This window comes from Diplotaxodon limnothrissa, linkage group LG19 (genome assembly GCF_057381915.1).
Source record: "Diplotaxodon limnothrissa isolate DT_005_m linkage group LG19, D_limnothrissa_male_GT1.1, whole genome shotgun sequence".
Classification (NCBI taxonomy): Eukaryota; Metazoa; Chordata; class Actinopteri; order Cichliformes; family Cichlidae; genus Diplotaxodon; species Diplotaxodon limnothrissa.
This window is the reverse complement of record NC_140614.1, coordinates 29,075,180-29,092,376: the sequence shown is the minus strand read 5'-3', so window position 1 is coordinate 29,092,376 and position 17,197 is coordinate 29,075,180. Positions and strand designations below refer to the sequence as shown.

The window sequence follows — 17,197 nt, the reverse complement described above, 5'->3', positions numbered from 1 at the left end:
TCCCTGTGCTTGTAGGTTTCTACTGGATACTCTCACTTCCTCCCACAGTCCAAAGACATGCACAGTAATTGGTAACTCTAAATAGGGCGTAGGTGGATGCAAGCTAGGTAAAGCACTTAAGTGTGGAAAAGGCGAATATAGTGTAGCATGCATTGAGTGGTCATTAAGACCAAAAAGGGTCTGAATCCAAGTCTGTTGCATCCGTCTGTTCATGAAACCACTTTGCTACCCTTTAAACATCTGTAGCTCCAGTGCTAGCCAACAGAGTTAAGGAAATTTGATCTCTTTTTAAATTGACTGTAAATCTAAGGGTGACATTTGTATGAATTACTTCCTCAAATTTGCTTGGCCTGCTTTTAGTTTTCATTTCTGTATACACCGTGCACTGTATCCATACCTGCACCTCCAGTGTGGCTTGACCTGTCTACCGCTGTCCCACAGCGGGAGACCAGCCTGCTTTAGTCTCCAGGCTCCATCTGATGCCTTGAGTGGAAATGAAACACCCCCTTCTGAGCTGTAAATTACACAAATACAAATCAGGTGATGATAAGACAGGATCCCTGTTGGGCTCAGTACAAATATAGCCAGTCCTGCATATATAGTTCACATCCTCACTGATAAAATGTGGCTGCACACTTCTACTGCAGAGTGCTGATCCTGGCAAAATTAGGGTTTTTGATAAAGATTCTTTTTTTTTCTTTTTTTTCTTTTGTGGAGTCAAAAGAAAAATTCCCTTTTGTGTTGCACTAAATCACTAAATGTGCACTTTCTGGCATACAGTCTAGTCTTTTTGTTAAAAGTGAGTGTAATTTCTGCCAGTGCAACTGAACAATGTACCTCACTCCAACGCATCAGTAATATGTTTTAAGTGGGCTTTCTCCAGGTGCTCCTGCCGCCTCTCACGGATAATTGGTGATTTTTATCTCGGCTGTCAGTGTCAGAATAAGCGTTAGTAGTCATTCTCTTTGTGTCTGCTGTGTGATGGACTGGCGACCTCTTCACGATTTACCCCTCTTTTCCCCAGCTAGGACAGACTGCAGATGCAGATTTCAGTTTTTAATTCAATGCTGGATGACTGTTCAGGCAACAGTGACTTACCTCTTTCCCTGACAAACACTTGACGACCTCCGCTGCACCCATAATGACGAGTCATGACACCTCAGAATATATAATTAAAGATGTAGTTTGACCACCATCAAAAAATAGTTTCCAGGTTTTTCCAAGGATAGCTGCACAGGGAGACCCCGCCTTCTCTAACTTGACTCATTTTGTAAAACCCCGTATGGGGGCTCAATAAAATGTGTATATTTTCACCAGATCTGACGCATGTGCAACGATACACGGAGCAGATATAATAGGGCGTTCACACTTTCTTGGGGACAAACTAATCTACTCCTTGCAAGTTTTCAAGGGGTAAAGAGTTTTGTCATTACATAATTTCATTGCATTTGTTTCTTGCCACCGGTATTTACCAGCCAGTGTGACAGATAGCCCTCCAATATTTACTGACCAAATGCAGAGTCTTCCTACTAATCTACTGCTTAGTGGGTGTTAATTTTGGACCACGTATGAATGAAGCCTTGAGAAATATTATGTGAAAGCGTCTGACGGACAGAATATTGTCAATTTATGCAAGAGAATAATGAAACCAGCTTTGAAAAAGCTACAGGCAGCGGTGTGGGAATCTTAGCAACATTGCAAAGAGCCGTTTGGTCTCCTATATGTGCAGAATGCTGAAAGAATATTGTGTAAACTGCTTATACCCTCGGATGAGATGCCAAGTGTGGGCTGTATACAAATCTCTGAGAATAAAAAAGGACTACGCAGTGATTATCACCAGTTTACTGTGCTTTGTCTGTCTCCTCTAAGGGTTTTGTGATTAATAGGAGTGTGCAATTGTAGTGTTTGATTGCTTCTAGAGAAATGGCTCTTGAAAGCTATACAAATGTTTCATACTGGAGAAGTACGAGTGCCTTCTTTTATTTTGTTTCATACGTGCTTGGCAGCAGATATCAGGTGACGTCTTGGATACAGTAGGCTGTGAGAATCAAGAGGTCCCGTTGTGGCTTATCTCCAGCACAGCATTGTTGTAGCTGGTATGCTGTATTGCTTCTCAGAGAGGCACAATCCTCTTATTGTTGACAGCGGAGGGATGCTATCTGGCTAGCTTTGACTTGAGCTGACTCTGCAGCAGCTTTGTGTTAGACCCTTTAGCGCTGCTCTGTTTTTGGGCCTTGTCTTGAAAGGTCGTGTTGTCCTCCGTCTTCCCTCCCTGACAGAGACACATTGCTGGAGCCTTCTCTGCCCTTTTGTCCAGTTTACGACTCCTCCCCCCCCCCCCCCCCCCCCCCCGCTGCATAGTTCTGCCCTGTTCCTGAGGCCACTGCGTACTGTGCTGTGTTGGGGGAAAAAAAAAAAATCTTTGTTCAACCACAGAGATCAAAACAAAGAGATGAAAGTTTATTTTTTTTCTCCCCAGAACTCTAAAATGAACTGTTTATGTTGCACATATCAAGGTGCTGGTCTGAAAAGCTCCTCGTTGCTATGTTGAATAGTTGAGAACAAGTCGTACCCAAGTTTCTTAGCGGTTTTTGTGTCTGACTTTTGTGACTACTACTTTATTTCTTTTTTTTAAATGTCACTTAAATGCAGATAAAATCTAATAATTTTTTTTCTCTGCTTCTTTTCTGTGTAGATACTGCTTCATTGTAACACTGGGCTATTTGATATTGTGTCAAATCACACGGGTCTACGTTTTTGACTACGGCATGTACTCTGCAGATTTCACAGGGTAAGCTAACACTAGAACTCTTTCATCCTCATTTTTCACATTTCAAAAGAATGCTTTTTGTTGTACAGCCCATCAGTTATCCATTTTCTGAAACGAGCTATTTCGAATGCTTTCCTTTTAAGACCACGCTCCCTTTAAGCCCAGTTTGATTGGCTAGCCCTTGCATATACAGTGTGTTTAAAGATCAGGTGTGTGGGGCATCTGTGAACTGTATGCCTGAGCTGACCAAATTTTAAGAATAATCCCCTCTCTGTCCTCTCTAAAGTCTGAGGGAAACTGTGTGTTTTGAGTAGACTGAAGCCTGAACGTTTGGCTCACGGGGATTACTTGTGTGCTGACCTCAACATTTGAGACTTTGCCAAATGACAGAAAATGAGGCATAATCAGTGCACTTTTAAGATATTTTGGACCTTAATTTAACATTAAAGACCTTCAGTGATTGAGCTTGAATCCCAAATGGACTACAAATGACGCTAAAAGGAGAAGTCGTCGATAAGAATCGGCCGAATATTGGATGTGACTCGAGCTAAATGGATACAAGACTGAGTCCCACTGCTCATCTGTGTCCTCACGAGGACGTCGGCAGGGACTGCAGTTCCAAGTGGCTGGTTCCCATTTCTCCAGACAGTCTGACAGTTTGAGCACACAGCCCGCACTCCCAGCAGGTTGGGGGTGGCTAGTTACTAAGCAACCTAATGCAAAGCCATACTTCCTCTGTGAGATTTCACTCCTTCAGCTACATCTGTTGTCCCTCTGTTTTCGCTCAAAATGTCAAAATCACATGTTTTCTTAAATGTCATTGTACCTCCCACCCCAGCCAAATGTGCTTCGGAAAAAGGGAATTTTATTTAAGGCCAGTATTCAGATTTTGGACTATTTTGTTTCCTTACTATGTTTCTTTCGGGCTAATAGGGGAAACGTCTAAGATAGGTGTTTATTTAATTAGAGTAGTAGTGCATATTTATTGAGTTAATCCATTTTTTGCATATTACAAAAACATCTCCACACAAAAAATAATTGCCTCAGTGTAATCAATTAGGAAAGTTTTTTTTTTTTCTTTTTCAAATATCTTGAGCCACATATCTCCACACTATATTTCAAAGATGACTAATATACAGTAAATACATTTTTTTCTTTAAGTCACTTAACACTGACCTATGAGTCATTCAGGCAGAAAAAAGACATACTCGTGTTGTGTCAACACATAACATACAACGCATTTTAAATTCTGGCTTTAGGCACTTTTTGCAGAAATACACAATTTCTTCCAATTTCTTTGCTGAATCTGCAAAAATGCTTGATGCCAAAAGATGAGACAGTTAGGCATAAAATAGTAGTTTTGCATCAATAAGGTGATTCCTAAAGAGCTATTAGCTGAAAACTTGAAATATTTTGGCATGGTGGTCAGTGTGTGCGTGGACAAGTGGAGGGCAAAACGTTGCAGGCCTAAAAAACCTATCAAGAAAGCTTGCCTAAGAGAATTTAGGTTTTATTAAAGAATAAAGGTGGTCTTATCAAATATCGACTTTCAGGCTGGTTAGTATTATACAAACTGTTTGTATTTAATATACTGCATTTCCATGAATCTCTGCAACTATTTCTCTTCTTACCAAAATATAAAGAAATGACATGTGGCTCAAGACTTTTGCACAGTACTATAGGTAAATAACGCCTCATTTACATATTTATCCGTAAAACGTGCAAGATAAAATAAAAATAAAAATAAAAATAATTGGCTTAAGTCTCATAGTAACATCCCATAGTTGCAACTTTTACCCAATTGGCCTTTAAAGAGCAAATAATCTCTACCCTGTGGCTTATTCTTCCGTTTGTAGCTCAACTTCATGCCACCAGCAGCTTTCATGTATAAAATTAATCCAGAATGTGCTGATGCAAGCACCAGGAGAGGAGCTGTGTTTTTCTGAGTTCAGGCTTATACATATCCCGCACTGATAGAGAATATCATTAAGTCGGGATAAGGAGGGCTGACCAGCACAGAACTGGAGAAAAAAACAACAACAGGAAGTTTAATAAAGGCTGCCGTTATCCTGGAGGAAACTAGCCATTGTGAAGATACTACCACTCAGTGTTTGCACTGTTATTGGAAGATTCCACATACAATATCAAACAATAGTTGCTAAATGAATATGGGATAGCAGCCAGGCAGGAAAACTCAGGACAAAGGTTTAGTGCATGAGGAAATGTATGTATCCTAAAGTCAGAACACTGAGACTTAAATGTGCTGCGTGTTTGTTTTTTGGTCTGTTTGGGTTTTTTTTTAATGTTTACTCTGTCTTTAGGCCCATGATGGTTATCACACAGAAGATCACCAGCATGGCATTTGAAATCCATGATGGTAAGGACAAGTGTCGTTAAAGCCCGTGTGTCTCCAGTGTAGTGTGCGTGCGTGTGTGTGCATACTTTGAAAAAAAGAAGTAGCAGATGTGACAGAAGTGAAAATGTCAGTTCAATTCTCTTTGGAGTGTGAAAACAGATCAGATGGCCACATTTCTGAGCCAGTTGTCAGTTCCTACAGTGGGCTACTGAACCAGAAGGAGAGCATAAACATAGTTATATAATGGAGCAATGACCAACTTTGCATTGTTTTTTTCCCCCCTTCTCAACCGTTAAGACTTTCTTTAATCCCAAATCTAATTAAACTAGACTTTGTGCTTTTGTGCTGTCCAAAAAGTCAAGTCAAGTCAAGACAAGACATGTGATGGAACAGCCCCGTGTTACATTGTGACATACTGCAGAGCCTGTGATTATTTCTTTGTTTTTTTTTTAAGGTAACACAACTTTTAGTGGACGTGCAAAAGTCCAATTTGTCTCCCTGTGGCTGACCTGCATTTGACTCTCCCTCCGCTCCTGGAACAAATAGAGACTTTGCTGATATAATTGAAACACCACATGTGCCATTGAGGAGTAAATAAAGATCCAGAAGTGAAATCATGTTTAAAATAGGAACACCTAACCGAGTATCAGAGAGGTACTCACAGCTGTTTAGCGCCCACTTGGTGGCTTAAGTCACCTCAGTGTACTGACTGAACACAGTCATCAGTCTAATGACAATTTGGATGATGTTTACTTGAATAGTGTGATATAAGGATTTTAACTGCTTCTCTTTGCAATTATGCCAAATGCATTGGTGTCACTGGATGATTTTGCAAAGTCTCACAGGAGTACATGTTTTCTGGAGATTTCACTGTATTTTGTAGGAAGCCAAATCATTAAGAACAAGATGTAACATGTGAGTGGCATGGACAAAATCAACAGGTTGGGCAACCAGAGTTTTGAATCATCATCACTTTTACAGAACTTCTTACTGACAACGCATTTCCCATGGCCTGCAATGCAACAATGAACTGAGCTGGTTAAGCCAAGGAGCTGTACCAGCATGTTTTTATTTTAAGTTTTTGCAAACATTTTCACAAAATTCTTTACATACGGCTTAAAAATTTGGATGTCTTTTACTCTTGGTAGCTATGCAGTAACGCTGTTAAGTCCAGTCCACTGAGATAAAATGGCCCATGAATTAAATGATTTTTGACACCCCTGGTCTAATAAGTGGCCATGAACGAAGTGCCGCATCCTGATTACCTGCCCAATATTTATTGTCTCCCTTTGTTAGAATACATGTGTCGATGGCACAGTTTACAGTCTCAGAGGTCAATATTTAATTTGAGTTTTAAATTGAGTCAGAGGGTTAAATTGTGGCCCGAGGAACAGGAAAGTTTAACTAAATATTAGCTTGCACAACAGGCATATAATCTCATAGTATAATGAATTGCATAGCCACTGGTCTTCATAACAAAGAGCAGACTGCAAAGTGGAACAGCCAGTGTTAGGCGATGAGGTTATGCACACACAACACCCTGTTTACTCTGTTGCATCATCTTTTCTTTACACCCTTTGCTTTTGCTCTCCGTCACTCACTGTCCTCTGCTAACTCAGCTGTGATTGATATTGTATTGAATTTTTAAACAACATAATAGCTTAATGAATGTGAAATGGGGACAAGGGGTGACGGGTATCTTAAAAAACAAGCACTGAATAGAGAGATGAGAATGTAAGAATGAATATTTAAAAAAAAAAAAAAGAGTGTGTTGGGTTTAGGATCAGGTAACAAAGGATCAGGTCAGGTGTGTGTGAGCCATAAATTTCCATGTAACAGTCGTTAATATTGTAAAGAAATCGTTCCTGTAGCAAGTGATATTGTTGTGTCCCGCTCAGCTATATGCTGCCAGCCAGGAAGGAAAATTTACCAGCCTGCGATTGATGGAGCATAAGTTAATTTCCACTGTTAGACAGGTGGTCTCCTTACCAACATGATGGTGGTCTGAACCCATTCTATACCTATTCTGTGAGCGTACATTGAACTCATCATCACTTCCAAGAAACTGGTTTGCGATGACTTGAGCTTTGTGGCATCAGGGCATGTTACCAGCCATCAAAAGATGGGTACTGTGCTCACAGGGTCAGCAACAATACTCAGGTAGGCTGTGGCGCTTAAGCAAATCAAGATCAGGAAATGTATTTTCCAGTCTTCTATTATGGTGATCCCATGTGAATTGTCACCTCAAGTTCCTGTTCCTTTCCTGTAGATTAGATATTTGCCTTAAGAACCAGTCAATCAGGTTTTCCTAATAAAGTGGCCGATGAGCATAAATGAAGAGGGAATTGTGTTATTAAGGAAGGCCAGGGCTGCGGACAAAAACAAATAAAAAAGGGGATTTACGCGCCTGCAACTTTCTGGATAAAGCCGTGAAGCGATGTCCAAAAGTTTGCAGTTTAGGGCAGCCTCATAGGATGTGAGGTTATACACCCTGGTCAGGCCCTGTGTAGCACCTACGCTAACTTGTACAATTAACGCTGCAGAATCTATGGTACAAAATGTTTTGTTGACAGAATAAAGAGCTAAAATAGCATAGTGTATTAGGAAAAATGCTTGTGACCCTTAACAAGCTTAAAATAATGCGTGTGTGTGTGTGTGTGTTGTGAAGCTGTTATGCACGTCACCTGTTGGCATTGAAGTGTCTCTCTACATTTGTAGGTTTGACCAAGCGAGAAGGGCAGCTGACTCCCGGTCAGAAATACTTTGCTATCAGGTATGTGACTCAGGTATGTTTTTGATGCTTCAAATGATGAGTTCACTGAATCAAGTGGAATTAAAAAGCTGCTGTGATTTTTAAATTGGCATTCAGTCTGAGAGCAATGATCCTCTTTTCTTTAATAAAGGCGTTATTGCTTTCTGCATAGGCAATCGCCACACTGCCCTCCCCTTTCAGTCTCTCTGGCGCTGTCAAGCAGTTGTTAGGCACTCTGTATGTAGGAAACAACACATTGACTACTCTCTGGTGACTTGTACTGTGGGAATGCCTATCCCCTCCATCTATCCTGCTGTATAACTGACCCCCCCCCCCCCCCTTGGGTGGCTGTAGCTCAGGTGGCAGAGCAGGTCAGCCACTAATCAGAAGGTCGGTGGTTCGATCCCAGGCTGCCTCCTGGCTGCATGCCAAATATCCTTGGGCAAGATACTAACCCCATGTTTGCCTACTGGTGGTGGTCAGAGGGCCCGGTGGCGCCTGTGTCCGGCAGCCTCGCCTCTGTCAGTGCGCCCCAGGGCAGCTGTGGCTACAATGTAGCTTGCTATCGCCAGTGTGTGAATGTGTGTGTGAATGGGTGAATGACTGAATGTAGTGTAAAGCGCTTTGGGGTCCTATGGACTAGAAAAGCGCTATACAAATGCAGGCCATTTGTCATTCCTATTGGAGACCATAATGCAGCAAAAACAAAAGTAAAAGTAGTTGTTTAGAAACAGGTAGTTTATATTTGTCAAAAAGGTTAGAAAAGACTAGCCAATAAAAAGAACAGAATAGAAAAAAATGCACAGCAAAGAATAACACATATTTTACATGTGAATCTTACACAAACCAGCCTAGATGGTTATAAAACCGAGCAAACATAGTGATCACTAGAAGACCTACTCATTGTAGCTTTAAGGCCCTAGACATCACAATCCTTCGCTGGGCTACTCTGAGTCAGCCGCTTACTCTGAAATGGCTGCTGGGAAGGACATCCCGCATGTTCCAGCAGTCAGACTGTGCTTCACCTAGCAGATGAAATTTAAATAGGAAAAACTAGGAGGAAAAAAAGTCTCCAGGGTCAGTCGAGATTCTCCATCTTTGCTTGGACCGTTCAGTCGAATAAATCCTACTTCTTCTCAGTCGATATGGACAATACTGCTCTAAGGCATTATAACATGGGTTTAGTCACTCATATATGTTTGGTCTGGTTTCTGTAATGAATGGATGAATATTTTCTAATGTTCAATCCCTGTCTCCTCAAGTCGTATGCCCAGTTTGTTGGAATACTTGAGCTACAACTGTAACTTCATGGGGATCCTGGCAGGGCCAACCTGCTCCTACAACGACTACAAGGCCTTCATTGAAGGAACGTGCTACCAGCCGCGGCACCAGGAGAACGCCAACGGCAAGGAGAATGGAAAGTACAAGCAAACCGAACCCTCGCCCAAGGTACAAAGCACATTAGTGGACACAGTTAAGTTCCATTTAGATTGGTTAGGCAGATGAGCCTAACGGTCAATACAAAATTGCAGTTTTTACTTGACAGAAGGTACTATCTTGAATCTTGAATGCACATAACTGTGATGTAAAATTGCACATTTCGATAAAAGGCCCAAAGTGGAGCAGTCCTAAGAATAATATATTGCCATACATATACAGGGTTTTGATTTGCGTGACAGAAAATGGGACATTACTGGGAATTTGTGACGCAAATATCGAAACCTCAAGGTTTTTCATATATTCTTGATGTATAATGCATTAATAATTTAACGACAGTCCAAGATTAGCGTTTGTGTTTAAGTGTTTCATAAAAGAAAGGAACAAAGTGAAAACAGATGTTGCTAAATATAAAACATGAAAGGATTCTCAAGGACTTGATTTACCTTCAAATCAGCTTAACCGGGTTTCTGTAGAATAACATCACCTCTCGTCATGTTGCCAGCGTTCGTTTTTGAATATAATAGAGTGCACCGAGTTTAATTGGATTGCTTAATTGCTTTTATTGTCTCCCACCTTTGTCCAGAATGATGTCATCTCCAAGCTGTGTACCTGTGCTATCTCGCTGGCCGTCTATCTGTCCCTCTACAAGCTACTCCCAGTGGAGCGCTCGATAGACGACGACTTTGTAAACTCCACACCCTTCCATCTCCAGGTTGTCTACCTTTACTTGGCAATGCTGGCGCTGAGGCCAAAGTACTACTTTGTCTGGACGCTCGGTGAGTTTGACTTGGCTTTCTTATCAGTGAATAACACATTTCCTCCCATAAATGTGTTATTCAGAGATTTGAATCTGTCATTTGAATGTTTACAAATAAAATCTGTATATTCTGATTTTATGCAGATTTTAAACATTTGCATAAACACTGTATATACAGAGGTTCCCTTATGCTGGAAAGGAAACAGTCTTTAAATAACATGTGTAACGTGCACAAAATATACTATACTGTATATAGTATTTTATTTTATTCTATTCTGTACAGTTGTGTACTGTATTTATTCTTATTGTATTCTAATTTTTGCCTCATAACTTTTGCACTGTCCACTTCCTGCTGTGACAAAACAAATTTTCCACGTGTGGGACTAATAAAGGTTATCTTATCTTATCTTATCTTAAAATGTTAGGAAGAGCTGGGACAGGAGAGGGAGGAAATACCTTATGCCTACTGGCATTCAAATTTTCAAATTTGGTGATAAGCTGGACAGTCTGATGAAATGTGTGTCTATAAGTGTTACTAAGATCATATTGCTCAACCCCACTGCCTCTTTAAGTTTTATAATTGAACTTGTCTATGTGAAATGCAACCTCAAGATATTTTTTGAGGTAACAGTGCCATCTAGTGGTGAAGATCTAGTGGTGTCGCGCTTAATTTTAGACAAACTCATCCAAGGCTCCATTTGTTTCCGTCACTACTTTACAAACTGCAGGGAGGGAAGCTCTTGTCATTCTTTACTGTAGTCGCTCTACTCTGAAGCCCATGTACCTCTGTCCCGCAGCTGATGCTATCAACAATGCTGCCGGATTCGGCTTCAACGGATACAACAAAGATGGCTCCCCACGGTGGGATCTGATATCAAATCTCAGAATTCTGGACATTGAGGTCTGGATCTTTGTTCTCATTTTATTATTTTGTATCCAGATAAAGCTACTTTTTATGTAAAGCCTGAAAGAATATTTTTTTCTGTATTCGTTTTCAGTTCGCCACCAGTTTCAAGTTGTTCCTAGACAATTGGAACATTCAAACAGCTCTTTGGCTTAAGAGGTAAGAGCATTTCTGTTATAATGCTGTAGCTTTCTTAGTCTGCAAGAGAACAAGTTGTGCATGTATATTGTCCTTGACACATAAGCAAAAATGTTTGCTTGATACCTGCATCATTTATGTGGAGACATTTTACAGAACCTATAATCTGAAGCATTTGTATTTGATGCAGTGAACTTAAATTAGACAGTTTTGCCCATTTATGAGATTTTGATTCATTGGTCTCCACTTTTTTGGACTGAGCGCTAGATGTACGCGTTATGTTTTCTTCTCAGGGTGTGCTACGAGCGCTGTCCCATTAACCCCACTGCTGCCACCTTCCTGCTGTCAGCCATGTGGCACGGGGTGTACCCTGGCTACTATCTGACCTTCCTTACTGGCATCGGCATGACCATGGCTGCACGTGCAGTGAGTACACGCAGTGCACACTGTTCAATTGATGAAAAGCTTCTGAATTTGCATATTACTTACTTTCAAAAAACTTGCATTAAAATTTTGCTACAAAAATTGATTTGTTTGTCACCGCCATACTAGACTTTAAGACCTCTATAGATTTACCACAGCTACTTAACAGACCAACGAACACACAACAAAATCACTTAATGGATTGCAAGTGGATAATAATGAAGTAGTGTGCCACTTGAACCTCATTTTGAGCGTGAGGCCATTACCACTAATCTCAGCAAAGCCAGACATCTTCATTCCAGTTATGTCAAAAGAGGAGACAGGAGGAGATTTATGCAGAGACAGTGGACTGATAGTACACTAGGAATGCATTAAATCTCTGGATAAAAGAGATAAAATGCAGAAACGGTCAATTTTGTGTGCGGGGCAGTGAGTTGTGAGTTTCTGCAGCGACTGTATCCTTCTTTATCTGAAGGAAGACAAGCAGAGCATTGACCTACAGTGGGGCAAAAAAGTATTTAGTCAGCCACCGATTGTGCAAGTTCCCCCACTTAAAATGATGACAGAGGTCAGTAATTTGCACCAGAGGTACACTTCAACTGTGAGAGACAGAATGTGAAAAAAAAATCCATGAATTCACATGGTAGGATTTGTAAAGAATTTATTCGTAAATTAGGGTGGAAAATAAGTATTTGGTCACCTCAAACAAGGAAAATCTCTGGGTCTCACAGACCTGTAACGTCTTCTGTAAGAAGCTTTTCTGTCCCCCACTCGTTACCTGTATGAATGGCACCTGTTTGAACTCATCATCTGTATAAAAGACATGTGTCCACAGCCTCAAACAGTCAGACTCCAAACTCCGCCATGGCCAAGACCAAAGAGCTTTCGAAGGACACCAGGAAAAGTATTGTAGACCTGCACCAGACTGGGAAGAGTGAATCTACAATAGGCAAGCAGCTTGGTGTGAAAAAATCAACTGTGGGAGCAATCATCAGAAAATGGAAGACATACAAGACCACTGATAATCTCCCTCGATCTGGGGCTCCACGCAAGATCTCATCCCGTGGGGTCAAAATGATCATGAGAACGGTGAGCAAAGATCCCAGAACCACACGGGGGGACCTGGTGAATGACCTGCAGAGAGCTGGGACCAAAGTAACAAAGGTCACCATCAGTAACACACTACAACGGCAGGGAATCAAATCCCGCAGTGCCAGACGTGTTCCGCTGCTGAAGCCAGTGCATGTCCAGGCCCGTCTGAAGTTTGCCAGAGAGCACATGGATGATACAGCAGAGGATTGGGAGAATGTCATGTGGTCAGATGAAACCAAAGTAGAACTTTTTGGTATAAACTCAACTCGTCGTGTTTGGAGGAAGAAGAATACTGAGTTGCATCCCAAGAACACCATACCTACTGTGAAGCATGGGGGTGGAAACATCATGCTATGGGGCTGTTTTTCTGCCAAGGGGACAGGACGACTGATCCGTGTTAAGGACAGAATGAATGGGGCCATGTATCGTGAGATTTTGAGCCAAAACCTCCTTCCATCAGTGAGAACTTTGAAGATGAAACGAGGCTGGGTCTTCCAACATGACAATGATCCAAAACACACCACCCGGGCAACAAAGGAGTGGCTCCGTAAGAAGCATTTGAAAGTCCTGGAGTGGCCTAGCCAGTCTCCAGACCTCAACCCCATAGAAAATCTGTGGCGGGAGTTGAAAGTCCGTGTTGCTCGGCGACAGCCCCAAAACATCACTGCTCTCGAGAAGATCTGCATGGAGGAATGGGCCAAAATACCAGCTACTGTGTGTGCAAACCTGGTAAAGACCTATAGTAAACGTTTGACCTCTGTTATTGCCAACAAAGGTTATGTTACAAAGTATTGAGTTGTATTTTTGTTATTGACCAAATACTTATTTTCCACCCTGATTTACGAATAAATTCTTTACAAATCCTACCATGTGGATTAATGGATTTTTTTTTCACATTCTGTCTCTCACAGTTGAAGTGTACCTCTGGTGCAAATTACTGACCTCTGTCATCATTTTAAGTGGGAGAACTTGCACAATCGGTGGCTGACTAAATACTTTTTTGCCCCACTGTAGTTATGCCAACTTCTGGCCTTTGCCACACAAAGCTGTTTCAGAGATAGATTCCTCCTAAGATCTACGAGGGACAGAAAGAGACGGCGCAAAAGAAAGATGGGCAGATAATGAGTGGAAGCCGACAGTAATCCCTGCTGTCATGTGGAGATTTTTGGAACTAGGTCAGTTAGCTCAACTTTAGTCTATCGTACGGAAGAGTGGGTAGAGTATAATTCGAACTTTACAGCTTCATTTACCTAAAATGTTTAAATTGACAAGTTGAACTTGCAGTAAGAAAAATACTTTCTCTTTCAGGTAAGGCACAACATCAGGCCGTACTTCCTGGTGTCTGACTCATACAAGGGCATCTATGATGTGATCACGTGGGCATGGACTCAGGTGGCCATTAGTTATACAGTGGCGCCATTTGTGCTACTTGCAGTAGGACCCTCACTCAAGTTCTACAGGTACGTCTATGAGCTTCTTATACACTGTGGAGTAGGAGACACAATGTCAGCCTTTCTTATTTTAAAAAAATACATTCATTTTGCAAGCAATTCTGTTGTGTGAGATTACCGTGGTATTGTAGCAAACTTAAACTTTATTATTGTTGTAGTATTAAAAATGTAAATGAAATCGTTGCCCGTAGTGTTGAAATTTACATGTTTTTATTAGCCTGTCAGGCGGTAATGGTTAACGAGACAGCTTTATGATTGAAGGATGAGGAGGAAATAAAACAAGTGACCTTAACATTGACCAGTCGCTGCAAAGAAATTACGATCCAAACATCAACAACAGCTGCTAGACAGGCAGTAAAGAACAGACGCTGTAGTAGTGATGTGCGAATCATGAATGAATCGTTCAATACTCGAGAATCACTTTACTGACTCGTGACTCATGATTCACAAGCCCAACTGACACACTGACTCATCCCTGTTGCTATTAGCAAACTAATTTCATTAGTAGAAATATATCTAGCTTATAATTAAAATTGTGTGGGGGGAAAAAAACAACAGCCAGTTTCTTAACAAAAACATTTCTGCTCTGAACTGGAAGAAAAAACCCTGAGTCACATCAAGACAATAGCTCCTCGGTTCACAGTAGCATCGCTCTGCTAGCATGCTAACAGCACATTTGAGTTACTCGCCCCCTCCCTCTGTGCTGAATCATAGCATGAACGAATCACTCACTCACCCCCTCCCTCACAGCTTCGTCTTCTTCTTCTTGGTTTCTTAATGTTAAGAAACATTACTGAGCTGCAAATGTCATAAACCCATAATTTATTCACAATAGAGTACAGAATGGTAAATGGCCTGCATTTGTATAGCGCTTTACTCAGTCCCTAAGGACCCCAAAGTGCTTCACACTACATTCAGTCATTCACCCATTCACACACACATTCACACACTGGTGATTGCAAGCTACATTGTAGCCACTGACAGAGGCGAGGCTGCTGGACACTGGCGCCACTGGGCCCTCTGACCACCACCAGTAGGCAAACATGGGGTTAGTATCTTGCCCAAGGATATTTGGCATGCAGCCAGGAGGCAGCCTGGGATCGAACCACCGACCTTCTGATTAGTGGCTGACCTGCTCTGCCACCTGAGCTATAGCCACCCACAGAAAACATATCAAATGTTTAAACTGAGAAAATGTACCATTTTTAAGAAAAATATTAGTTTGTTTTCAATTTGATGGCAGCAACATTTCTCAAAAAAATTGGTAGAGCCATGTCTTGTAGCAGTCTATGAATATCCTGGAACTGAGGAGAGCCGGGCTGGACTTTTGGGAGAAGATTGTCTCATTTTTCAGTCCCGGGTCTTAATTTTTGTATTTTATGTCTGTGATGCGCCAGATGTTTTCTGTTGATGAAAGGTCTGACTGCAGGCAAGCTAAACTGGCTTGTTTGTTTGTTTGTTTACTACAAAGTCATGTTGTCAAACATGTGCAGTATGCAGTTTACTGTTGTCTTGTTAACAACATTCTCTCTCATCGATGTTTTCGCAGGACTTGGTACTTTGGGTTACATCTTCTATGTCTGCTGGTGGTCCTGGCCCTACCTGTCAAGTCGAAACGCCGGCAGGCCAAAGAGCAGCAGGACGACCTCCAGAAGGACAACCAGACAGATCACAACAGCACAGACAACAACTGCAACCAGAAAGAAAAGACCACATGAGGGTCGGGACGGTGACGCGCCGCCCCTTCAGCAGCAGAAACACTGAGACGAACTATAAACTACTGAGACCTGGAGTGTGTTGAGTCCGTTTACCTGACAAAGAACCAAATATCTCCTATCAGACAGAAAACACAAGTCTACATCCTGGCAAAAACTTCCAGTAGCAAGGCTGACAGCAATCACACTTCTGACATGGATACAAGACCAAGGTGAAGAAATGGCCAAGGTGTAAACTAATGAGCGGTAGTGGTTACTTTACAATACATTAGTGAAAACGAACACCTCCAAGCTGCCTTAAACCCTCTATGTACTTTGAAGGTGAAATAACAGTTTGAATGGCACGCTGCAGGAACCTAAATGCAGTTACACCAGTGTGGTTTCATGTAAGGTAAACAGATTTAAAGCGCAGTATGTGGAGGGTTTTTGTCATTGTCTGGGTACAAGCCTCTGTTAGGTGGCAACAGAAAACTGTGTACATGTAAAAGAAACATAACCTTTATCATCAGCTGCCAATTTCAAACAGGCCTTAGGATCCTCAACATATTGTTTGATTTCTATGTCTTTTTTTTTTTTTTTTTAATCTCTATTCCAGAAGAATTCACATCGTGTGTGTTTTGTACTTAGATGTTTGTGATGACACTAATTGAAATCCATTCTGAATGCTCTTTTGTTTTTTGTGGGATGACTTGACTATGCCTGAAAGAGAGAATCTCAAAGTGGAATTCAGATCTCATTCCTCTCCAGTCTAAAAGATTTAATAACTGGATATCTTTTTATATTTTTCATATCTGCTGCTTTTTTTTTTCTTTTTTTTTTTTGTTGGGCAAAGAAGACTCATCTGATAAATGTGTGTTTCAAAGGGAGTTTGTTTACCCTATGGTAACTTAGAATACCTTTTAAGGCTTGTTGACTTGGGGTTCAGAATTATTATTATTTTTAAATTTCTGCTGATATTTGTCTCATGACAGGTTTCCTCTGTGTTCAGTTGTTAAAACAAGTCTCCAAAATGATTTTAATTAACAGAATTCCTACAGAATTTACATCCTTCTTGAGTTATTTGTGCAGTAATTGTCTTAAGTCCTACAAACGCAACAGAAATCTAATCAGATCACCGCACTGACTTAGAAATAAAGTGTCAAATGGTCCATGCACAGTGCATAAAAGCACATAAAGAAACCAGTTACAGTTATATATGTACGTGACTTTATAGTATTGTACAAATTTCAAACACATAAGCCAGCTGTTGTGGTAAATGGTCTTATTTCATATTGTGTGCACTTAATGTTAGCCTAGGGGATGTTTCAGCATTTGCTGTATGGTGTTCCTGTTTCCTCATGTTGTTTTGGTCCGTGGCTCGCCTTATTAGCCTTCTAGAGTCCCTCAGTTGGACCTTATA

The 17,197-nt window shown here is 41.1% G+C and overlaps 1 protein-coding gene across 1 annotated transcript in view; it reads left to right on the top strand.

The window, feature by feature from the left end:
- Positions 1 to 16,531, top strand: part of mboat2a (membrane bound O-acyltransferase domain containing 2a) — a 47,239-nt gene extending 30,708 nt beyond the window's left edge. The window contains exons 4-13 of the mRNA XM_085342879.1: positions 2,696 to 2,791; positions 5,092 to 5,147; positions 7,845 to 7,899; positions 9,141 to 9,327; positions 9,902 to 10,094; positions 10,873 to 10,976; positions 11,074 to 11,138; positions 11,411 to 11,543; positions 13,941 to 14,092; positions 15,633 to 16,531. Coding sequence (XP_085199005.1) covers positions 2,696 to 2,791; positions 5,092 to 5,147; positions 7,845 to 7,899; positions 9,141 to 9,327; positions 9,902 to 10,094; positions 10,873 to 10,976; positions 11,074 to 11,138; positions 11,411 to 11,543; positions 13,941 to 14,092; positions 15,633 to 15,801 — 1,210 coding nt within the window. The 3' untranslated portion in view covers positions 15,802 to 16,531. The remainder of the gene's footprint in view (positions 1 to 2,695; positions 2,792 to 5,091; positions 5,148 to 7,844; positions 7,900 to 9,140; positions 9,328 to 9,901; positions 10,095 to 10,872; positions 10,977 to 11,073; positions 11,139 to 11,410; positions 11,544 to 13,940; positions 14,093 to 15,632) is intronic.
- The last annotated feature ends 666 nt before the right edge of the window (positions 16,532 to 17,197 follow it).